Source organism: Zootoca vivipara, chromosome 15 (genome assembly GCF_963506605.1).
Source record: "Zootoca vivipara chromosome 15, rZooViv1.1, whole genome shotgun sequence".
NCBI lineage: Eukaryota > Metazoa > Chordata > Lepidosauria > Squamata > Lacertidae > Zootoca > Zootoca vivipara.
Window position 1 is genome coordinate 34,367,946 of NC_083290.1, and position 24,523 is coordinate 34,392,468.

General features: G+C 43.8%; 1 protein-coding gene across 2 annotated transcripts; it reads right to left on the reverse strand.

Annotated features, from left to right (window-relative positions):
- Window positions 1–5,783: 5,783 nt before the first annotated feature.
- TMEM218 (transmembrane protein 218) lies at window positions 5,784–23,875 on the reverse strand. 2 transcript variants are annotated; one of them, XM_060283104.1, is made up of 5 exons: window positions 23,800–23,863; window positions 23,292–23,364; window positions 21,785–21,895; window positions 19,413–19,515; window positions 5,784–7,705 (listed from the first exon to the last, which is right to left on the reverse strand). In XM_060283104.1, exons 3-5 carry the CDS (start codon window positions 21,892–21,894, stop codon window positions 7,568–7,570), a joined length of 351 nt encoding a protein of 116 aa, XP_060139087.1. In that variant the 5' UTR covers window position 21,895; window positions 23,292–23,364; window positions 23,800–23,863; the 3' UTR covers window positions 5,784–7,567. The 2 variants fall into 2 exon arrangements, with proteins under 2 accessions (XP_060139087.1, XP_034996090.1); XM_035140199.2 differs by lacking the exon at window positions 23,292–23,364 and having other exon boundaries at window positions 23,800–23,875.
- Window positions 23,876–24,523: the final 648 nt, after the last annotated feature.

Below are 24,523 nucleotides of genomic sequence, written 5' to 3' on the forward strand. Positions count from 1 at the left end.
ACAGATGAACTTAAGTCAGAACAATCCGTACTATGTTTGGTTTTAATGAAACGTTCTCTCCGCTCCAGTAAAGGCAAGTGAATGAAGAAAACAATGGCTGAGAGCGAAAGCAAGGCAATTTTACTCTTCAAAAATATGAATGGATTTTTATTTGGAATATCATAAGGTGAACTGCAACCTTCAAATCAAACCTAGGTGGAATCTACACACATATACAAACCATTCTGAAGATGCTTTTTAAAAAAGCGTTTTTAAAAATACACTGTATTTTCCATAAGGCTTGCCATCACATTGTATATAACACTTAAAACATACTTTAAACATTTTATTTGCAGCTGCATAGAGGAGTCCCTAATCTGTACGCCATGATACCAGTTACTCTGGCTCCAGTGCACTCCACTGCTGGTGTTTGAAGCCATTCACAGAGTGTTAGCCATGATCCCTGGGTGTCCTGCAGTTTCCTGAAAAGTGCTGCTTTTTGATGTGCTGCCCCTTAAGCCAGCTTCCATCCCATTTGAAAATATAAGCCATGGTCATGCAGACCGTGCGCATTTGTGGCAGCCATTGTGCATGCTCAGAGAACAGCTTTACTGGAGTTCCGCATGTGTGTTGCAAAAGCGAGGAAACAAATCAAGTAATGCACATGGGGTGAAGAGAGATGCATCTCTGCCCTGTCCCCAGTGTGTATAGCAACGTAAAAATGCAACTCGAAATGCAGTGTAGGGGACAACCTCATTGCACTTTAAGCCACTAATGCATACATAGCTCTTTTGCTTTGGTGACGTTTGCTCTGTCTACTCTGGAGATGCTTGGTCGGTATCTGCCAACCTCTTCACCAAGAATTTAGTTCATTCCTTTATTGTTGGAATAGAACTACTGGAAAAGTTCCACACTACATATGAGGCTGGTTGATGAAAAAGCACAATGGGAACAGAAAGTGGACATTGTGGTACAAAGGAAGAACTAGATGTAAGAACGAGGAACTGCAGAACGTAGCCCTGTCTATGGTTGCCTCTAGGCTGTCAGGGATTTGAGTGCATACCTAAAATTAGACTTAAGCTATTAAAATGGATTCCCCTAAGGCAGGCACCCCCAGACTCGGCCCTCCAGATATTTTGGAACTACAGCTCCCATCATCCCTAGCTAACAGGACCAGTGGTCAGGGATGGTGGGAGTTGTAGTCCCAAAACATCTGGAGGGCCGAGTTTGGGGATGCCTGTCCTAAGGCAACAAATCCACTTTTAAAAAAAAACCTCATACTTTCTGCAGTTAGGAAAGTGATGGGGAAATGCACTGAAAAGTGTGGGATGAACAAATTGGTTAAAGGGAAGACATGTAAACGCTGCGCAAGCAAATTGGGACAAATGCTCACTGTCATATAATAGCCCTGCACATAAATCAGAACAGCTGCTCAATAAAGAACACAACATGGCATAACCTCCATATAAGCTTTATGTCAGCAAATCAGGAAGACTGCTGAGAAAACCGGTGACCTGGAGGAGCCCTGTATACATCATTCCGCATTTCCCTTTGGATTTGTCACTAGATGGAGCCAGAGTAGGGAAAAACAGAGGACTGGGGCTCTGTTCTACAGTTCTGTTTTCCTTCCCTGCAGGCCTCCCAGCTGCCTGGCTTTCTTCCGCTGCCACCCTCATAAAAAAACCACGGCGTGAACCTTTGGCTTCTTTATGAAAAGCCTGGCAAAATAGCCCACTTCAGGAAACCACACTATTTTCTTTTAACCCAGATATATGAGGTTGGGAAATGGCAGCCACCGAGTTGAAGCCAGCCCATTGAGGAATCCCATTGGATTTAGGCAAGCTTCAGAACGTAAGTAGGGCCTTGTTGGATCATGCCAAGAGCCCCTTGAGTCTGGCACTCTGCTCTTACAGTGGCCAAAAAGATGCCCACCAGCAGAACCTGAGTGCCTCCCAAAAAAACCAGAGTCCTTTCTGTTGGGGATAATTCAGACTGAGATTCCCAGGTGTCAAAGAAAAGTTTATTTATGTATGCCACTACTGCAGCCCGTGTTTTGTTAGTCCAAAAATGGAAAACGAGCAAGGTCCCAACCAAAGAAGAGTGGCAACTTAAGTTGATGGAATATGTGCAGCTTGCAGACTTAATATCTAGAATAAGAGGAACATATGTTTAGAGAAGATTGGAAAACGTTTATTGAATATATGGGAAATAACTGTGTACAGCTAAAAATGCTGGCAGCATTAAGATAAATTCAACAGTGTAAATAAGTTATGATGGAAGTAATAATGGAATACTGAATGGTATGGTTTTTGTAAAATATGCAGGGATTTATGATATGCAAAATGAACCATGGAAAGAGAAGAAGGGAAGTCATCGATATTTTAAGGATGTACAAATGAGTTGTTAAAATGGTAAAACAGAAAATTTAATAAAAATTATATACAAAAAGAGAGAATTGTATAGGGAATAGGGATTCCTTAACAATTCTCAGCACCCTTAACAAACCAAAGTTCCCAAGATTCTTCGGGGGAAACCATGGCTGTTAAAGTGGTGTAATACTGCTTTAAATGTAAGGTGCAGGTGTGGCCTGAGTGTCGTTGGACTACAACTCCCATCAGCCCCAAGTGGCCTGGCCAGTGGTCAGCGATGATAGGAGCTGGAGTACAACAACATCTGAAGACCCACAGGTTCCTCATCCCTGAGCTGTGTGGTAAGGTAAAGGTAAAGGGACCCCTGACCATTAGGTCCAGTCGTGACCGACTCTGGGGTTGCGCGCTCATCTCGCATTATTGGCCGAGGGAGCCAGCGTATAGCTTCCAGGTCATGTGGCCAGCATGACAAAGCCGCTTCTGGCAAACCAGAGCAGCACATGGAAACGCCGTTTACCTTCCCGCTATAGCGGTTCCTATTTATCTACTTGCATTTTGATGTGCTTTCGAACTGCTAGGTTGACAGGAGCAGGGACCAAGCAACGGGAGCTCACCCCGTCACAGGGATTCGAACCGCCGACCTTCTGATCAGCAAGCCCTAGGCTCAGTGGTTTAACCCACAGCGCCACCTGGGTCCCTGAGCTGTGTGGTATGAAGCACTAATTCCCATGTATGCCTGAGAACACTGTGTACTTTACATTGGTCAATGAGGCTGGTCCCTCTGTAAGAAAATAAAGACAAACAGATCAGACATTTCAGAGAGAAACATGCTCAAGCACTGGAGCATTTCAGTCTCCCTGGACACTCCATCTCTGACCTTAGGGTTGTGAGACTTAAAACAGACCTACTTGACAAATTACAGCAGGAGGCTGCAGAATTAACACATTTAATTAAGTCTCCCAGGGCCTGGACAAGAACTATATGCGATTTTCTCAAATGGGAAGGAAGCGAGGAGGGCTGACTCTTGGGCTTGGCTGCCATGCAAATAGGCTGCAACTTTTATTAAACTTAGGAAGAGCTGGGCACTTAAAAAAGCAGGAGGGCCTGAGGAACGGTAGACCCTTTTCCCTTCTGACATCCTGTGGGCAGAACAGAAGGGATACAGTTTCCTCTCGGGAAGTAGCCCTGTCTGGCAGCAGTTAGGTTGGCCTGGCACTCTTTTGTTTCCCACAATGCCCTCCATGTGCCGCTCTGGGGCATTGTGGGAAATTTTAAATGGTGGCTTGCTTGCGCAGTTGCAGCACATGGGAGGGGGGCTGAATCAATATTCTAAAGCAGGTTAGGTTAGGAGATAGTGGCTGCCCAAAAGTCAACTGGTGAGTTTCCTGACTTGAGTACAGATGTGAGCCTGGATCTCACCTAGCCTAGTCCAATGCTCCACCAGTTACAAATGTTGTGCCCTCTGGATGTTGTCGGACTGTAACTCCCATCATTCCTGACCCCTGGCCACATTGGTGGGGTGCTGATGGGCACTGGAGTCCAACATCTAGAGGGCAGCTCCCCCTGAAATAACCACACAATATGGGCCAACCTATTGCCTATGAGGATGCGGGTGGCGCTGTGGTCTAAACCACTGAGCCTAGGGTTTGCCGATCAGAAGGTTGGTGGTTCAAATCCCCGTGACGGGGTGAACTCCTGTTGCTCAGTCCCAGCTCCTGCCAACCTAGCACTTCAAAAGCACGTCAAAGTGCAAGTAGAGAAATAGGCACCGTTCCAGCGGGAAGGTAAATGACGTTTCCATGCGCTGCTCTAGTTTCGCCAGAAGCGGTTTAGTCATGCTGGCCACATGACCCAGAAGCTGTACGCTGGCTCCCTTGGCCAGCAAAGCGAGATGAGCGCCGCAACCCCAGAGTCGTCCGCGACTGGACCTAACAGTCAGGGGTCCCTTTACCTTTTTTATTGCCTATTAATTTACCTACCCCGTTTTGAATCGATCTAAGCTAGTAGTTTTCAATGACACCCTGCGATAGTAAATTCTGTATGTTACTTGATCGCCTGCCGAATTAGGCATGTTTAAATATATTGGGTGGTACCCAGGGTTAGTCATATTCAGAGTTGTCCACTGAAATCAATGGGCATTGCTCACTTTGGTTACTTTGGTTCATTGATTTCAATGGGCGAACTCTGAGCAGAGCTTAGTTGGATACAAACTATGGATTTAAATTAACTTAAATTGCACTTGCCTTGGTACTGAATTAATACTAATGTACTTTTATTTAAATGGGTTATTTGCTGCTTTTTTCCCCATTTATGAGCCAAGCTCATACTTTTCAGCTTCTTCTCTGCAGAAATGAAATCACAGCCTTATTACTTTATCATCGTGAGGATTGTGATTTTTGCCTATAAGATTCCCCTGCTTCCTGCAAAAGATGAAATGGCAACTGCAAAAGAGAACTGGCAACTTTGTATTTTGCAATTTCTTGCCACCTCCCCAGCTTTTTACGGGTTTCCAAATGGGCTGTTGCCAATTAATATGTGATATGGAAACACTGGCAATCTATTTCAGGAAGCTCTCCCTGCTATTTGCTGGGTTTTAAAGTATTCCTTAGCTGGCCAATTACTTTCCTACTTATTTCTCTTGTTAAAAATGAGGTTCAGCTATTTTAGAATTATTCTAAGGTGTATTAAAAAAAAAGAACCCACTCCTGGGGCAAGCACCTTTAATGAAGTTAGAAAATGTATCTACACTCTTGTTAGAAAGAGCCCTTTGCCATCTCACATAGCTCTTTCGTTAGGAGAAAAAAGGGGGCTGTTCTCCCATTTCAAGTTTAATTTTTTAGGCCAAATGAAATTATTCTGCAGCTAGTGCCAGAAAAAAATGGGAGATCTTAGTCCAAGGAAAATTTGAATGGCCTGAGGAGGGTGGTGGAGCAAGAACTAAGACGGTAAGTTGAAGCAATGAGACTGTTTAATATCCAGAAGTTATGGAATTATAGAACCACTAGCCTTAAGTGTGTGTGTGTGTGTGTGTGTGTGTGTGTGTGTGTGTGTGTAAAGGGTAAGGACCCTACTATGGTCCGCCAGTTCCAAATCTGGGTTACGTGCATTCCACAACACACTTCTGCAATTGCACAAGGCAAATATAAAATATGATACTGGATGCAGAATTAAGGTCCTGGAAGCCTGGTTTCCATTTTGTTTCTTTCCCATCAACTGCTGGCTGAATTTTTATCTGAACTGGAGATGCCAGAGTTTGAACATAGGACCACCTGCCATCTTACCGATTAATTTCATTGACAAAGCTTAATTGTTAATATCTTCAAACCAGTTAACACATAGAATAAACTAATAAAACTATTGATACAAACTGGTATTTTTGTTTCAAAAATGATTTAAAACATTCCAAAAAAAATTGATAAACTAAAAACAGATTAAAACACATGTCAGTATTCTACATGTCTGGGCAGGCTTGCCTGAACAAAAATGTTTTAAGAGTACAGTGACGGTACCTGCCTGATGTCAATAGGCAGGGAGTTCCAAAGTGTACAGGCTGGCACACTAAAAGATCAATTTCTTACAAATACAACCGGAATATTATGTGGTACCTCTAACAAAGCGAGTTCTACAGATCGAAGTTGTTGTGTGGGTATATGTTAATATAGTCAGAACCAACCATCTATTTGGCAAAGGAGATCTTTGCAAATTGCATGGCATGCAAGGATATTTAGATCAGAGAGCCACTATTCAAGAACAGAAAGAATTGATACAGAAAATATGATTTAGCACTCTAAGCAGTCCTGGGCATGGATACTAATTGTAATCGCCATCATGTGTAGGATTTTTTTAAAGAAGCAAGTAATAAAGAATAATATAATTATGTGACCCATGAAATCAATTTGAAACTTCAGACTTTGTGTGAGCATAAACAAGATCTCCAACTCATCCATTCAGACATTACATTTTCCCCTTTCTGTGTGTGCAGGCAGATGTGAAATGACTCCCAGCTCAGTTTTTTTTTAATGCACCATGAGGTTCAGCCCCAAGAGAGGCATTAAATCAGATATGGGTTTCCTTTGTACTTTTTTTAAAGGGGTGGACAACAATAATTTGGTGACTAAGAAAAATGATCTGTTTCCCTTTTGTCCTCCTGGAACAACTCAGCCCAGCCACTTCTCAGAGGGACTCATTAGCATGTCTCACCTGTGTCAGGAAGGAGGGGGAGACAATAAATAAGCCCTTGGGGATCCATTAAATTAAATCCACTAAATACAGAAGTTACCACAAAGAAATACACAGGCATAGTTTCTTTGAATACAGCATAGAGGGAAACAGAAACTGGTTAAAAGTCAAATTAGAATTTAATGTGAAAAAATGTCTATTTAATAAACTGTCCTAGCTACAGAGCAGCTACTAATACTATAGTTGACATGGAATCAATACAGCCAACCTATACTGCTTTGCAAACACACCTTATAAACATATTTTGCAAGGGGGGTGAACTGAAGGGGGGGGGGGGCGACCACAACATGAAGAGCAGGCTTAGAACTTGCAGTACATTTAAATGTATTTACAAAATTTGCAATCTCTCTTCTCCCAAAAAGCTCAGGATGTCATACAACATGATATTAATAACAAAATTATACATACATAAAGGTAAAGGGACCCCTGACCATTAGGTCCAGTCGGACTGACTCTGGGGTTTCGGTGCTCATCTCGCATTATTGGCCAAGGGAGCCGGCATACAGCTTCCAGGTCATGTGGCCAGCATGACTAAGCCACTTCTGGCGAACCAGAGCAGCACATGGAAATGCCGTTTATCGACTTGCAATTTGACGTGTTTTCGAACTGCTAGGTTGGCAGGAGCAGGGACCGAGCAATGGGAGCTCACCCCATCGCAGGGATTCAAACCGCTGACCTTCTGATTGGCAAGCCCTAGGCCCTGTGCCCTAGGCTATGGTCCATGGGGTCACCAAGAGTCGGACACGACTAAACGACTAAACAACAACAGGCTCTGTGGTTTAACCCACAGCGCCACCCACGTCCCATTATACATACATACATACATACATACATACATACATACATACATACATACATACATATATTTAAAAATTAACAGAACGTTTTGATCACAGCAATTTAAGTTTGCTTTCCTTTTGTTACAGGAAAATATTTCTCCCTAAGGCCAAAGTGGAACCAGCGATTGGCAGCCTGTCTTCTTAGGAGGTGGTTCTCAAGGGCTTGGCATACACTGGTTGCAGTACATAGTGAACCAAAACCATGAAAAGGCACCCAAGGAAAACCACACAGAGAAGGGACAGCAGGACAAAGCGGCCGATGAAGAAGGTGTCGACAATCTGAGAAGACAAAAACGCACAAGTGACAGCTGAGCATATCAATGACAGCAAAATTCCTTGTTTTTCTTCCCCTTTGACTAATAATAATAATAATTTATTTATACCCCGCCCATCTGGCTAGGTTTCCCACTCTGAGCGGCTCCCAACAGAATATTAAAAATAGAATCAAACATTAAAAACTTCCCTTCAGATGTCTTCTAAAAGTCAGATAGTTGTTTATTTCCAGCTCTATAATTCTAAGATAATATGGCTGGCTGGAGATCAGATAAAGGCCAGACAGGCTGAAGTTGTTGGTGTATGAAGGCAGTGAAGGGTTGCATTAAAGGCACACAAGGCCCAATTTGAAAAATGCTGCATAGATGTGCAATTAGATGGTTCCATTTCATTATCATCATCAACAACATCATTTATTTATACCCCACCCATCTGGCCCCAGCCACTCTGGACAGCTCCCAACAGAATATTAAAAACATGATAAAACATCAAGCATTAAAAACTTCCCTAAACAGGGCCACCTTCAGATTTCTTCTAAAAGTCATATAGTTGTTTATTTCCTTGATGGGAGCGCGTTCCACAGGGCAGGCGCCAATATCAAGAAGGCCCTCTTAAATAAATAAAAGGGGGGGCTCACAGATCAATAAAAGCAAGACAAATCTCCTGCGCTCAGGGTTACCATCTAAAAAGACATGACACAAAAGGAAAGTGTATTTGTAGCAGGGAAAGCAAACTCAGGAAATAATTATTTGTTACAAAGCTCTTACACTGAGCAGCTGGAATGGAAAACAGTTCAACGAGAGGAGCCAAGCATTGATGGTCTCTCAGCAGTGCCAATGAAGTGTCCTTGCACACTTCTCTTTCCCTGCCTGCCACGCAGCTACTGCCAGATGGAATGGCTGCTGCATCGCATCTCTTGCTCCCTCTGCCTGGGTGAGCAAACATCACGGAAAGACTTGAACATCAACCTTCTTGTGCGCCAGGCTCACTGGCAGAGGCTCTCCACTAGGGGGCCTTATTGTGGGAGGCGAGGCAGGAAACTAAGGAAAGTGTTAGGATCTCTTACTTGCGAGTAGGACCCTGGCAGGGACACATGCCCGACTAGCATGTTCTCTCCCTCCTGGTTGATCGTTCGGGAGCTTCTTCAGCCCGAACATCACAGCGACTGATGCCAACTGACATCAGCACACTTACGGATCCGCAGAGTTTGCGCAGTTGCATAACAGAACTCAGCAACTCAGCATTTTGGCTAATCTACTTTTATTTACATATAAACCACACACGGAGCACTGCAACATGGCTCCCTCTCTCTCTGGCATCAGACAGCAAAGAGAATGAACAAAGGACAATGGTCCCACTTCAGGAAACACAGTAACACAAACATCCTGTTTCCGCCACGTTCGACTCTGTGGAATGAAAACATACACCACCATGTGATAGACAACAATCCCATGAATGCAAACACAGGGAATGAATCTCTAACAGAAAGGGCTTCTTCATTGGTGATGGAGTGTTTGTGCTCATGGAACTCTCTCCCTAGGAAGGCTTGCTTGGCTCCTAATCTGGTATCTTTTCAGGGCCATACAAAGACCCACATTTTAAAGTCCTACACTAGTGGCCAAAATTCTGGAAACCTTTTGGAAAAAGTGTTTTTCTGAGGGTTGATGACTAGCTCTCGAACACTCATGCTCATTGGTGACATTCAAATGAAGGAAAGCTACTGCATATCAACCTAAGCAAGTTGTGCTTCCTTTTTCTGATAATTTGGCTATAACTTTTGATAGAATACAGATAATTGAACAAACTTTGTTGCATTACATTCTTCATTAAATTATATTTCCAGTGATAAATAATTTTATGGTATTACTCCAAAACAAAGTGGTGTTATGAGCCATCAAACCTCGGAAACACACTTTTCCCAAAAGGTTTCCACAATTTTGGCTACTATTGTATGTATATTTTAAGTACTCCTCTGTTGTTGGCTGTTTTATAGTCGATTTGCATTTTCCTGTCTTGCATTGATTTCATTGTTGATTGTATTTCATTACGAGCTATCTTGAGAGTCATATGTTAAAACTGCCACAACCAAAAGCCAAATATTGCAATGTCTCGCCAACTTCAAGGAGGAGACGATAGGTGAAAATCAATGTCTTGGGATAAAAAAAATCAAGAAAGAGTTAAAGAGAGACTGTAGCAACAAAAAGAATCAACAGCATATACTGTAGCTTTGGCCTCCGGTCAGAGGACTTATCCCACCAAATTCAACAAACTGTATTTCGTATCGAATATATTCTCACGCAAGAGTGACTTCAATTCTTGTTTACAGTAAAAAAACAAAAAAGCTGCTGGAATTAATAAATGCACAAATTAAAAATGTGTGTTTTCCTTCCATGTTCATTAAGGCTTGAATTATTTGCAAGAAGCCATGGGTTCGGCTGGCTTGTGCTCTGCCTGCCCCACGGTTGCCCCCATACCCTTGCCATGAAAACTGAACTCCAATAAGTTAAAGCGGACAGTTTGCCCTACAAATATAAGTAGAGATGCATGCTAGGACAAGAGAGGAGGAGTGAGGTTAAAGCTGCCATATAAGAACCCATGAGCCTGGAAAAAAATATAATAAAAAGAAGAGTTTGGTAGTGAGGCAACCCACCCCACCAGTAAGAGACGGGTTCCCACACCCTCTTCCCAGCTCCTGGGACTGCCCTACACTCTGCTTACAGCAAAGGTGAGTTTCATGAAACAGCATTAACACAAGTTTGACCTCGGCTCTGCTACAGAACAAGTCTCCTGTGGGTGACATGTTTGCTCGCTCAACAAGCTGCACTTTTTAATTAGCCAATTAGCAGGCTTTGGGTGCCGAAAGCTCAGGGCATGTATTATTGATACCATATTGTGCTGGGCTGCTGCCGAGGTGAGTCCTAGAGATCCTCGGAATGGACTCTTTTTGCGGTACAGGGGCGTCTCTCAAAGAAAGACTGCACTGCTAAGTCCAGTATCCACAGTTTCTCCTGATCTTGCTGTGATTCTATAGAGGAAAAGAACAATATGGAGGGTAGAACATGGTAGCTGAAATAGGGCCGGGACCGAAATTTCAGAGATACAGGGACAGATTTGGTTTAACACCAGGCTTAACCTAGTAATGGGTTGCAAAACAGAAGGAAAACTATATTGGCCTGAATACAAGCCTCACTTTTTTTTTCCAAATTCCGACCGCAAAAAGTTAAAGTGCAGCTTAAATTCGCAACCTTACAAAAATGGGCTTTTACGATATCGCTGCTGAAACAGACGTACAGTAAAATGGAAAGGGTGTGAGTGCCTGCGGAATTTTAAGGGAGCGGCTTATATTTGGGTTTTGTCTTTTTTCTCTCCCCCCCCCCCCCGAATTTTAAAAGCAGGGCTTATATTTGGGCCAATACGGTACTACTTTGCAAGACTCTACCCTAAGAGCAGACGATTGGCCCTTGCTGACGCTTGCTAGGTATAAATATTTCCATGAAACAGGGCATTAGCTGAATGCCTGAATAGGGCATTAGCTGGCCTGCTTCTTAGGCCATGCAGCCTTCTTCACTGAATCCACTGCTCTTTCTTCATTGCTTCTCCTTGCCTTTTTGCACTACCTCCATCACCAAGGCCAGAACATACTCGTGATATCACTTGTTGCCAGCTCCATATGTACAGCAGACTCCTGTTCATCTCCAACATAGACTTGTTACCTGCTGAACTCTACTGCTGTAGCCCCCTTGGCTCCTGGAATGGACAGATCTCAAACCTATGCCACCTTTCCCAGCTCTTAAGAAGGTAGGAGGTCTCATCTTGAACCAGTCTCCAACAGGCACTTCTTGGTGCCTTACTTAGCTCCTATACTACCAGCAGTCTGGTCCTTCAGGATACAAGGCAGATCTGCCTCTGTGGATCAAGGGTGCCCTTTAGGCTGTTTTAGCCTGAATACAGTCACCTGATTCCAAATTATATAAACATCACACCCATGTCAGTTCCTCAGTCTGAGCATCTTGTAGCCACACAAAAACTCAGTGCAGTTCTGCCATTATTAGTTTTTACTGCGAGAAGCGAAGTTACAGGGAACCAGGCAGAGGGCCTTCTCGGTAGTGGCACCCTCCCTGTGGAACGCCCTCCCTTCAGATGTCAAGGAGATAAAGAATTACACAACTTTTAGAAGACATCTGAAGGCAGCCCTGTATTGGGAGGTTTTTAACCTTTGATGTTTTTATTATGTTTTTAGATATGCTGTAAGCCACCCAGAGTGACTGGGGAAACCCAGCCAGATGGGCAGGGTATAAATAATAAAATTATTATTATTATTATTATTATTAATCAGTGTTAAGCAAAAGTGCATGTACAGGACTGCAAACCAGCATAGGTAGTGGCTTGCTGGTTCAGACCAGGAGACGGGTCAGCATTCTTGGCAAGAATTCCAAGTGACCAAGTGGGCACAATGTGGCCAACCAGGCATTGCCCAGTGGTCCAAAAAGTGGGCACTGGTCTACCTTCTGCCTACCCTTGAGCGAGAAAATAGCAATTCTACTAACCCTAGTTGCTCTCTGGAATGGAGTAGGGTGGAGGGAAAACTTTGCTGTGTGCATACGAGGAAGCTGTGCAACACCCACTGTGCTTCTTTTCTTTTGCAAATATCACACGGCATGCATCCAAGAGCATACCAGGGGGTGGGGGTGGGGGCACAATCAAGGCAAAGTCTGGATTTCTCATACTTAGTACCCAGTGTAAATCTCCTTGCAGCTAAGGAGATGGGAGAAGTTGTATTTTGTCCTTGTTACCTAGAAGCACAGACACTACCTAACAGGTGTCCATGACACTCTTGAAGACAGGAGTGCCTGGCGTGCTCTGGTCCACGGGGTCACGAAGAGTCAGACACGAATAAACTACTAAACGACAACAACAACATGACACTCTTGCTGTGGCAGAGTGGCACATTACATGCTCTGCATGCAGAAAAGCCCCAAGTTGAATCTCTGGCATCTCCAGGTAGGACCATCTGGAACCCTGGGGAGCCACTGCCAGTCCATGTTGACAGTAACTAGCTTGAAGGACCAGTAGTCTGACTCGGTACAAGGCAAATTCCTATTTTCCCATGCAATCACATTCTGGGCACCACTCCAGATCGCAGTGACCCAGTTGGCAAGGGAAAATGCAATTCCACCCCCCAACAGATGCTCTGGGGTCCGAGAAATGACGCCTTAATTCCTTGCAGCAAGGACGCATGCGCTATAAACGGAAATTGCAGACAATAAAGTTCTTCTTCTTCAGAAGAAAGAAAGATACAGCTGTCCTAAGTAAGTCTAGGTGATTTCCCCTGCTGTTGGAGTGTGGCGGCAGCAGCGCCTTGCAGAGGAATGCAGTCAGGAAGGAGCCTTGCACCAGAGAGCTCAAAACATTCCCAGTGTCTCCAGGAGATGAAGACAGGAGAAGGACTGTGTAATGAATGTGGAGTTTAAATAATTAGGACCAGGAAACCTTTGGGAAGAGGGAGAATTTCCTCCGAAGCTGATCCATGAGGGAGCCAAACTGCTGGTAATGGAAATTCAGATGGGGTGGGGGGAGGTTGTTAATCTTGCAGCAGGGGAAAGCCTTGAGAAGGAACATTTGATTATCGGTGAAATCTGCTGGAGGCAGCAGCTGTGCTAGTGAAAGTGGGGGTTTGGGGGGAAAGAGGGTAGGATTACAGTTGCCTCTGGAGAAAGGGCACCTGGAGGTGGGATAAGCACTCTAATAGCAGCCAAGTGTCAGCACCAAGATAATTAAAAAAGAGCTTCCAGGATCAAAGATGATGTGATCATCACAATTAAAATCTGCATCTTCATTGCCAGCCATTTATACAGCGGTCTTCTTAACAGCCTGTCAGTCTGTTAAATCAAAAGATTTAACTCTGAAGCAACAAAAAACTCCACGTGAATAACTTTTCTCTTTCTCTTTTTAAATTTAGGGCAATGTAGAGAAATGGGTTGAGGGTTCAAGGCTTCTGAAAAAGAGGACACGGAGAACAATCCAGTAACTCTTTGGATCAAATAGTTTGGCCTTCTGCTTGTAGCATGTAACAGCACAGATTTATGCGTCTCACTGCAGCATTTATCGCTCCACCTTCCAGGCTACAAATCCTTGCAAAGTGACGTACAAAGTAACAAAGATTTATACCCTGCTTTTCCCTTTCAATAGAGGTGCTTGAAGGGCTTTCCAAAAATGCAAACACAGGCACAAATTTAACAACAACCCATCATTAAAACACAATTGCCAGGCTGAAATTAACATCAAAGACCTAGCAGACAAAGAGCCCAAACTAACCATGAATACATTAAAATTAAGCAACAACAGAAATCAAAAGCGCGGGGGAAGAAATAGAAGGGAAAAACAACCTCTTAGGCAGGGTATCACCCTGAGAAAGCTCCACTGGATGCTGGAGACTGTTGGAGGCAAACAGGTAGGACGCAGTAATATCAGAGCACAATAATCAGGCAACGAGGCAGGTAGAAGAGGGAGGAATAACAGGGAATGTGGCATTGGTGACCATGGGGTCACAGTGGAAAGCTTGCTGAATATATACAAGCTTTCAACCTATGCAGGTTCCTTAGTCAGAACATAAAGGTAAAGGGACCCCTAACCATTAGGTCCAAACGTGACCGACTCTGAGGTTGCGCACTCATCTCGCGTTATTGGCCGAGGGAGCCGGCGTACAGCTTCCAGGTCATGTGGCCAGCATGACAAAGCTGCTTCTGGCGAACCAGAACAGCACATGGAAACGCCGTTTACCTTCCCGCTGTAGTGGTCCCTATTTATCTACTTCCACTTTGATGTGCTTTCGAACTGCAATGGTTGGCAGGAGCTAGGACCGAGCAACAGGAGCTCACCCCGTCACAGGGATTCAAACCGCCAACCTTCTGATCAGCAAACCCTAGGCTCAGTGGTTTAACCCACAGCGCTACCTGGGTCCCAGTCAGAACATAGGTACGGTATTAAGCCAATTTCAGTTAAGAGCAAAGGCAACCATTAATGGAAGCTTGCATAAGATTTGGTAGGTAGAGAAGAAGTAGCACTAATTCACACAGGCCCCTAGCTATGTTGATGCAGGATGCCTTTGAATACCAGCTGCTGGGAACTACAAGTTGGGAGGGTACTGTTGTGTTCATGTCTTCCTTGTGGGCTACCCAAAGGCACCTGGCTGGGTGCTGGGCTAGGTGGGTCTTTGGCCTGGCCCAACAGGGCTCTTTGTATCTTATGGCAAGGCTTTTAAGAGAGGATGAAACAAATCTACATAGGACACATCAACTGATTTAGCCACTATGACTAAATGAAACACCTGTGTTGAGAGGCCATGTGCCACTGCCTACCATTTGGGGTGGGGGGAAAGAGTAGGGAGGGCTATTGTCTTTATGCTCTGCTTGTGGGCTTTCCAGAGCCACTGTGGGGAACAGGACACTAGATTACATGGACCTTTGCTCTAATCTTAGGACTTTTCACTACAATGAGATGTGGTGGAGCAGGAGTTAAAACAGTTATGCGAAGAGCTGTCAGGAAAACAAGGTGAACACATAGAGAGAAAGCTGGACCGTGTATAAATGATCAAACCTTTGTTTAATAGGCTGGGATATGCATGAGCTCCTTGCAGCAGCATGCAGTCCCTTCCGACAAGCAGGGAAACACACCAGGAAGCCACAGTTAACCATAGTTTCCTGTTATATGCAAACAACGAAAATATGGTCAATGGCTTTCAAAGAAGCCAAGCTACAGAGCCATGGTTTAAAGCTGGCTTCTGTACAAACTGGGATTTGTAAACCAGGGTATAGTTTAACTGTGGCTTCTTGGCTTGTTTCCTGCCACGTGCAAAGGGAGGAGTGACGGGGCTGAATATTCAGCCCAGGAACTCTCAGACAGATCCCTTCCATTTCTCTCCCATGTGTGCACATACTTGACTTCCTAATTTAGGAACTAAAAACAGCTTTCTCCCCCCCCCTATTGTTGACTTCCACTAGGAGTTGGAAGGCCTTGCTGATCTGCTGCAAGTTACTCAGAGATCTACCAGTTGATCCCGATCCACCTTCTTCCAACTACTGCTGGATATCAGAAAAATGAAAAATGAGCAGAAAGAGGTACCAGATAGCTCCCACAATATTTTAACAAGCAGTCGCAACCAGAGTTTCCTGCTAATATGCAGTAAACCTGGTTACAGGCAAGTATGCCCATGTGATGATGAACGCCAAGCCAGGCATCTTCTATGCACCTTCTAGTGAAGCAACCTATTTCTCTCGCAAATGACCCAGAGTGGAAACAAATTCACTTTGCAAACAGACCTCAGTGTAAAAGCATTTCCCCTCAGGCTGCTACAAGGCACCTAGTAGGGTGACTTGGGTAAATAATGCAAACATTCCATTCAAGGGTCATCTTCCTAGCTCAAACACTTAAAAAAAAAACTCCAACATCTGAAGACAAAATGAGCTTCAGTCAGATCCCATTCGCCCCCAACAAAGGTTCAATCGAGGACTGTCCAGACAAAAAACTCACTCTCTACTTTGGAATTAAGAGTCCTCTGACATCAAGCGGATTGCAGAAACCTAAGATGCTGCCTTACACCAGATCAGACTATTTGCCCTCCTCTGACTGGTACTCTCCAGGATCTTAGGCAGGGTCTGTCTCATTACCTGCTCATCATCTGCACTGTTTTTACCTAGAGATGCATAGGTCTGGCCCATGAAACCTTCCCCACCAACTGCTCTCTTCTTTTTGTGCTGCACGGCAAGGAAGGTGCTCCTTTTTTCCATGGGCAGATGGCAGCATTCCTATGCTGCATGAAGAGAAAGAGATCACTCTCTTTCCTTGCAAGCAGACTGCTTTGCTTCTGTGCTACACACTGAGAAATGGAGCCCATTTCTCAATGCATAGCAAAGAAGTGCTCTCCTGGCTCTTTCTCCCACATTCCAGCACCTAGGTCTTGCTTTTTGTGGTTCTGCATGCACTAAAGGTGTGGGATTGTACAAACTCTTGGCTCTTGCCCTGTCCAGTTATGGAAAGAGTAATTGACAGCTTCCCATTGGGGTAATGCAGTTCCTGGCTTGACTAAGGATCCAAACCCCATTTTTGCACATGCTTTACTACTAAGCTACCATTCCTTCCCTACACTGGAGATATCAGCAGTTGAACCTGGGACCTTGCATGCAAAGGACATGCCCTGCACCTATAGCCCTTCCCACTATCTTGAGATCTTACTCTTTCAAATGGGTAAAAAGAAGCAGAGTGTAGATGGACAAAAGAAAATGTAAGTAAACAACAGTGGCAATGTGGAGGCAAAATGTCCTGATGAGTATTGTAAATTAAGCTATTGATTAATCTCAGCCAACAAACCACAATGCTTTTTATACAGATTGATTTTTCCTTATGTGTATCGCTGTATCACACATAACACCATTGTCTTTTAGAGGTACATTAGGAAGAGCACCCACACTTCAATATTTTCTATGAAACATTAGTCGAATGCATTTTGATTGCCCTTCATTTATCTCCATTACACCTAATGGTAATTATAGCTCTTATATTGGTACTGCAACCTCTCTCAATCTCCAGCTAATGGGAGATTGCAATGGGAAACAATCTTTCTTGTTTGGGAGATGCAAACCCTGAAGAGGCCGGGTTCACATTTCTCTGGCATGTAGGGCCTTAACATAGTGAACTTCTGAAGCAAGGGCACTCTTGCGCCCATCTCTGCATCCAAGGCCATGACCGTGTGATCCATATGCACCTGACGTACCTTCCTTGTGCCAGCATGTGCCAAATAAAAATGTCTGCAGGGGCACACACAAATTCCCATGTATGGTCATAGATGTGCAGTCTGCTACATCTGCAAATAAGCCCGCCTGCATGAATCAACAACATCTGAAATGGTTTTGTTCTTTTCCCTTCCTACCTACCTAATGCCATCAATCAAATGAAGAGATTAAGGGCCTCTCCAGAAGTCCTCTTCATTGTGCATTCACGATGATTTGTATTAATGTATCGGTATGGTTATATGTCATTTTGTTTCCAATACAGTATTTTCCTGGCCTGGGTAGTCAGGTAACGCTGAGGCGATACAAAGGCCTGCAGAAAGGCCTGTACAGTGGTACCTCGCAAGACTAAATTAATTTGTTCCGCGAGTCACTTTGTATAGGGAAATTTCATCTTTCAAAGCACGGCTTACCATTTACCCGGTTTACCCGGTCTACTCATTTAATCAATGCGTTCCTATTCGTCTTGCGAAGTGCGGCCATAGGAAACTTCGTCTTGCGAGATGCCTCGCGCAACGCAAAACGCTTTCGTCTTGCGAGTTTTTCGTTGCACAAGGCATTCATCTTGCGGGGTACCACTGTATTTGAAAGCGGGGTACTCAAACTGCAACCTTCTTTGTCTTGAAGAGGAAGGGCCCATTTCAGCTAATAAGAATCCTCAAGTTACACACACACCCAACCACTTTTCAAATGAAAGGGGTTTTGTTTGTTTGTTGGCTTTGGGAATGGGAAGGGTCCAAGGGACAGCGAATAAGCTGCTAAATCAGGCTGTTTGAGAGATGTAATTAAACACTAACCACCACCCCACCACCCTCAAGACTTTCTTTTGTTTTTAATGGTTGACAAGAAAACTGTTTTCACAGGCCCCATCTGTATTATCTTCTATTTCAGTATTTCACTTTTTTTTTACGGTGGGTTTATTGTTTGTCGGGTGGAGTTGGTTTTTACTAGACACTGCAAGCTGCTCTGGGAAGAAAGTTCCTCAAAAAGCAGGGCTATAAATTTATGAGTGAGTGAATGAATGAATCCTGCTGACTGCTCAGTCTGGGCAATTAGCTACGGTACTAGGACATCCCACCTGGTTCTCTTCACTTCCAAACTTACTGGCTCCCACCTGACCTCTAAGCTTGCCTTCAGTCCACTGACGTCCAAGGTACCTAAAGACACATCATCTGTGTCTCGGATCCCTTTTCTGAAGGATGATTCAGAGTGTGATGATAAGGGAGAGCCTTTTCAGTTGTGGCTCCTCATCTGTGGAATGCTCTCACCACTGAGTTCCATCTAGCACCTTCCCTTACACCCCATAGCTGTCAAGTTTTCCCTTTTCTCACGAGGAAGCCTATTCAGCATAAGGGAATTTCCCTTAAAAAAGGGAGAACTTGACAGCTATGTTACATCCTTTCAGTACTAGCGAAAGGCTTCCCCTTCCCCGCCTTCCTATGGCTCGTGGGGTGGTGGGACTGTTTTTGATTGTTGAATGAAAACATTTAATGTTTTATATGATCTCTCCCCCCCCCCCCGCTATGGTATAATGCATTTATGTTTATGTTTTTAAATGTAAGCTGACTGGAGACCTTCTAGGTAGCATGAGATTAATAAGTCAAATAACTAAATAGGTGCCTGCTCTCAGCCTGAACACCTGACTCCCAACTACCAATCGCAGCCTTAGTCATCTAGCAGCCCTTTCGTGGCAGCATGCTGACTTCTCTTCTCCCTTTCCCAGCAATAATGCATTTGACCTGGCAGCATTTGCTTTCCCTTGGAAAATGGGCAATTAGCCAATCACCTGTACTGATTCACTGGGACTATACTTAATGATAGAACTTGGCCCTCTTGAAATCTGTGTTGGCTTGTAAACAGCACACATTTGAAACAGTTAGTATGAAATGCTACAGATTTGTGGAGGGGGAGCTTCCCAATAATTTTACCTTAATTTCTGTAGCCGGTGCAGGCAACTCGCTGGCACGAGGGAAAAGCAACAGAACCAAGGTGATGATCACAGCACCTAAGAAAACCACAATGACAGAGAACCTGGGGAAAGAGAGTGGGGAGAAACCACAGGAATCACTGCTAATCCTAGCCACACTTTCTTAGAAGATTTAAATAAACCAATATAAAGTTGCTCAATGTCACTACCCGGGCACACACTCCTTTAAATGCCCCAATGGGGCAGGGCAGAAAGCAACCAGGATAGCTCCCACCCTTTACCTTCCCGGTCAAAGCATCACTCATTCCCTTGTCTGCTACCAGCAAGCAAGAACCCAGGAATCTAGATGGAGAAAGTGGTGGGAACAGGTAGAAGGGAGCTATGGCTGCCTTCTCTACCACTGATCCAGGAAATTTAACAGACTATGCCAGGCATCCAGGTGTGAAGACCTGCACAGGGTTTGGCTTCCAGTATGCTAGCATCTTCTGTTGTTTCCAAGCACCTCAGTTCCTCCCAGAGCAGCCCCAAATGGACGAATCTGAATGCCAAAGAGTGGCATTCAATGCACTTATTTCATTAGTGCAGGGATTTATGTTTGCACAACAGAACTCCACCCCCCTTCCCTCTTCAAATCTGTCTAGAGGATTGAGGGAACCCCAATAACAGATTTTGGGTTGGGACAAGCGGGAAGTCCCATTCTGCACAAGCGTAAATATTTGCTAATGGATTGAGTAACTTAGTGCTACATTGGATACAGCCCAAAGTGTTTAATGACTGTAACTTTAGGGTGCAATTTTCAAGAATCAATTCAATGACGCCAGTGAAAAGTGCACTATGAATTTACCAGGACTGGATTCTACCTTACTACACTACAGGAAGGAGCCTCAGAAGGATATGGCCATGGCCAGTTCTGGAAAAAAAAGTGTATTCTGCAACCCACATCCATTTGATGCCAGCTTCCTTTCCTTTCTTTTTAATAGACAGAAAAAGGCTGGGCAATAACTGCCAATATACACCATGTGTTGAGAAGCTAAAAGATCCACTTATTAGATTAAGTAGAGGATACGTGGCTGCCAATATTCCTTTGACATTCTTTATTATTTATAGACTTTGCCAAATAAGAACAAGAACAAAAAAATGACAATAATGTCCACTGCAAAGATAAAATCATAAAATGTGGTCTACATTTTTAAGGGGGTTGGGCAGAAACGTAAGGTGACAATCATATGGGTCCTGTGAGGGGGGCCATAGGATACAAGACGGCTCCCTCCCTGATGTTGGTTGGGTCTTCCCAGCTGCTGAAGACATAGATACCCTAGCCATACCAAAATTTGGGTACCTAGTCAATAGCTGGAGATGAATTAGACAAGCAAAGGCTCCCTAATTTATCAAATCATAAGTAAGAAAAGAAAGCAAAGTACACAAGCGAAATGATCAGGTAGCCCTTCCTCATTAAAAGTGCTATGAATATTTGATTTTACAAATGAGACATTATGCAGTAAAAAGGAAGATATTAAATATCCCAAGTCTTCCTTGAGAATAATTGGATAGAACATGGAGAAGTCTTTCATTTTGTTTTGGTGGTGGCAGGGGATTTAATGAGTCTATTATACTTTTCAAATAATTTCACAATCCACATTTTGAATACTTAGGGTTTTGTTTTTTAACGGCTGCTCTCCAATTAAATAAATCTTGGCTGGTTAATTATACAAGTTTCAGCGGATTAATTGATTAAATAAAACTTGCAACTTCAGAAAAACAATAGTTCTGAAAGAAAAAAGGATGCTCCTATTTTACATGATATCATAAGCAGGCATCACCCTAGAAAAGGCATTCACTCCTATGAGAGAAAGATAAGGAAAGTTTCTTCTAAGCTGGTACTTGCTATCTGCAGTTTCCATTAGCACCTGCATTTTTAAAAGATTAGCTGTGACGAATTGGTGCACCTTTTCAGTTGATCAATTTTTATTTTTAAAAACATCGCCTAAACATTGATGCCCCCTTTTTTAAAAAAACAACAACCCATTAACTTGCAATATTCTCCTCCCCTCTAAACATAGTTGCTTCACTGCAAAAAAAACACATGCAGAAAAATAGCAATTCATAATACAGTAGATCAGTAGTATGCTGGTTAGCACCTCTGAGATCTTTTCTGTCCCCTCCAAAAACCAATCAAGGGTCTATTGTGACAATGCACTAAAAATCACCACACCTTGAGCTCCCTGGAGTGATAGGTGGGAAAGTAACATGTAATTAATTAAATGATGGAACCCAACCTTCTTCTGAGGAGGAATGACCGAAATATTTGCCTGAAATCCATGTGGTTAGCAGTTTCCTCTCCAATTACTTTCCCAGCAGGAGATGGCACCTTACCTAGCGAGTCCAGAAGCTCTGGATAACAACACGCAGAGCAGCAAGGTCAGTACCCAGAGCAGCGCTAAGATAAATACTCCTGGCCCAACTCCAAGAACTGTGCCAGGCATCCTGCAAAGAAAGAAGCACTGCTAAACTTTTTGTTAGCATAGCACCACCTTTCCCATTTATCCCTGGGGGTTTGGTGTCTGTGGAAGCTGTGCATTTCAACACCTCTTAAGATATTGCAGCCCAATACTGCTTGATGGCTCTTGAGATCAGGGGGTAAATTTTCATACCATTGGGTGGCTTTTTGAATCAAGATGACAGAAAAACTGTACTGATTCTTTGGTTTCTTAGAATTCTTGAACATCACTGAGTACAAGGCTGCTAATTTACAATATTTAGAAGCCACCTTTTAGGGGGAAATAACATTGTAAGGCAGTTCCCAAAAGAGATTTGAACTAGAGTTATGAATCAAAATTTAAAAATTACAAAAATGATCTTAAGAACCGTCAGTGTCCCCTGAAAAAAAAAGGATGGTGTATCATTACAATTACATGCAACAAGATAATACTATCGATGCATCAATGCAGTGTGTCCAAGAACTGTACACTTTGAATTTCTTTGAATTGTACAATTTTTGAATATATTGTATGTAAAATTCTATTTTAAAAATAATATTAACCATAAATAACCATAAAAACTGTATCACCCAGCATAATGTAATTTTAAACCAGTTAAGTAAAGCCATGAACATGTCATTCAGATACCAGTAAGGCCATTCAATTACTGGTAAAAAGATCAAGAGGATCACAGGGCTTGTTTAGGGGGGGAAAGCAAACTGAAAGAAATATGGTAAGTCTTTACTGCCCATCTGGAAGCTTGTAAAAAAACGTCTAGCAGAAGGGACAAAATTTTAAAAGGAGGAACATATGGCAACCCTAGACATGGGTTTAAAAAATGATCAAAAATAATGGATATTGAACCAGAAATGTAGGTCACTGGCCAGAGTCAAACAAGATTGCTGCCCCATAAATTGTGAAACTCCCTTAAGAAAACTCATGGATGAAAACATTGCATTGTCTTTATGCCCAACTTGTGGTTGGCCACTCTATGAAACAGGATCTCCGGGATCAGCAGCGGCGTGGCACCGGAAGTCACTTCTACGGATGTCCAAACATGCGTAGAAGCAAATTCCGGTGCTGGCGCTGCCCGATTTCCGGTGCCCAGACATGGGCAGAGTGGCACCGGAAGTCGCTTCTACGCGTGTCTGGGCACCATAAATCGCTTTTGCACATGTCCAGACATGCACAGACAGCCGGGAGCTGGGACATGGCCGCCGGCAGGAGCTGCATTCCAAATCCGGGGGATTTACGGGTTATGAATCCATTTGGGATAACAGCGGGAAACGGTAACAAAATACGGGGGTTTCCCATGAAAAACAGGAGACTTGGCAGCTATGGACGGAGGTCTGATCTTAGGTTCTCACTTCCCAACTTGAGAAATAGCAATATTACAGACTTACTTCACAGTAAGTGAACACTGCTTTTTCCTCCCTTTGGTGGGGCCTCTTGCGCCTTTCAAAGCAGCATCACAAGCTAGGGGTAGAAATGCAACAGATTAAGCTTTCTCCCTTTTGCTGTGTTGTTTCCATCCCACCTGATCACTAGAAGAACTCGGTAACCAAGAGGATGAACTTTCCCTTTTCCTTTTGCAACACACCTGAGCCTGATTCCGTCTTGATCCAAATACTATTCTGAGGGCTTCTGGGGAAGTGGAAGTGCAGGGTAAAAGATAAATAAAGTACCCCACCAAGGATCTCCAAGCTCAGGGCAGAACACAATAGTTTGCATACCCTCGTTTGAGTTATATTTTTATTTATTCCATTCATTTACCGCCCTTTATCAAAAGATCCCAGGTCATGTACAACATTAAGAACAAGCTTTACAAAGCATAATTTGCAGCTGTAACAGACCCAGGGGTATCCCACTCACAGAGCGGAGCCCAAAGCGACGCCTGCTCCCTTTTCATACCTGCGGGCAAGTCCCGGAGAGGCCCGCACAGGCGGCGAAGGCCCCTCCGCGAAAGTTTTCAATCCTCGCCCCAACCAGCGGCGAAGCACCTCAACCAATCCCACCGAAGATTCTAGTCAAGCCCGCCCGGCAGGAGCCAGTGACCACTTTCGTTTCATCTCTCTTTCCAGACCGGATTGGAGGTTACCATGGGCAACCCGAAGCCTTCTGCCAGAGGGCGCCGCGGCTTTTCGGGAACGCGCCGGCTGATTGGCTCAGGGGACATGGGGAAGTGCGCTATGCACCAATCGGCTTCTCGCTTTCTTCCCGCCGTCCTCCCCCATCGGAACGAGACCCGTCGCTCTAGCCGGGAGTCGCGCAGAATCCGTCCAAGAAACAATGCAATGCATGTTAGTTGTATTTAAATAGATGCCGTTTTTTAAAAACAAACAAACAAACTGTCAAATTAGCTAGCGCTGGGGATGAGCTAAAAATAAGGATAACGAGAAGCCCTAGAGCAAGAAAGTGGCAAAGCAACTGCAGGAACAAAAAGCAATCACAACTTCCTGCTCTCCCCCCCCTCCAAAAGTTATTCCGAATTTTTGACCCATTTTTGCTGTTTAAACACGATGAGAGTTTAACTCTGCTTTTTCCCATGGTGCCCAAGATCACTTGACAATAAAATGTGTCACACTGAAATAGGGGGTTATCATTCTTTTATTATTATTATTATTATTATTATTAT

Excerpts from the sequence above, each read along its gene's own strand:
- TMEM218 (XM_035140199.2), bottom strand. The coding sequence starts at position 21,894 with ATGCCTGGCACAGTTCTTGGAGTTGGGCCAGGAGTATTTATCTTAGCG. Across the intron at positions 19,516-21,784 it reads AGAGCTTCTGGACTCGCTAG|GTTCTCTGTCATTGTGGTTT; the intron begins GTAAGGTGCCAT and ends CTCTTTCCCCAG. Across the intron at positions 7,706-19,412 it reads CACCGGCTACAGAAATTAAG|ATTGTCGACACCTTCTTCAT; the intron begins GTAAAATTATTG and ends TTGTCTTCTCAG.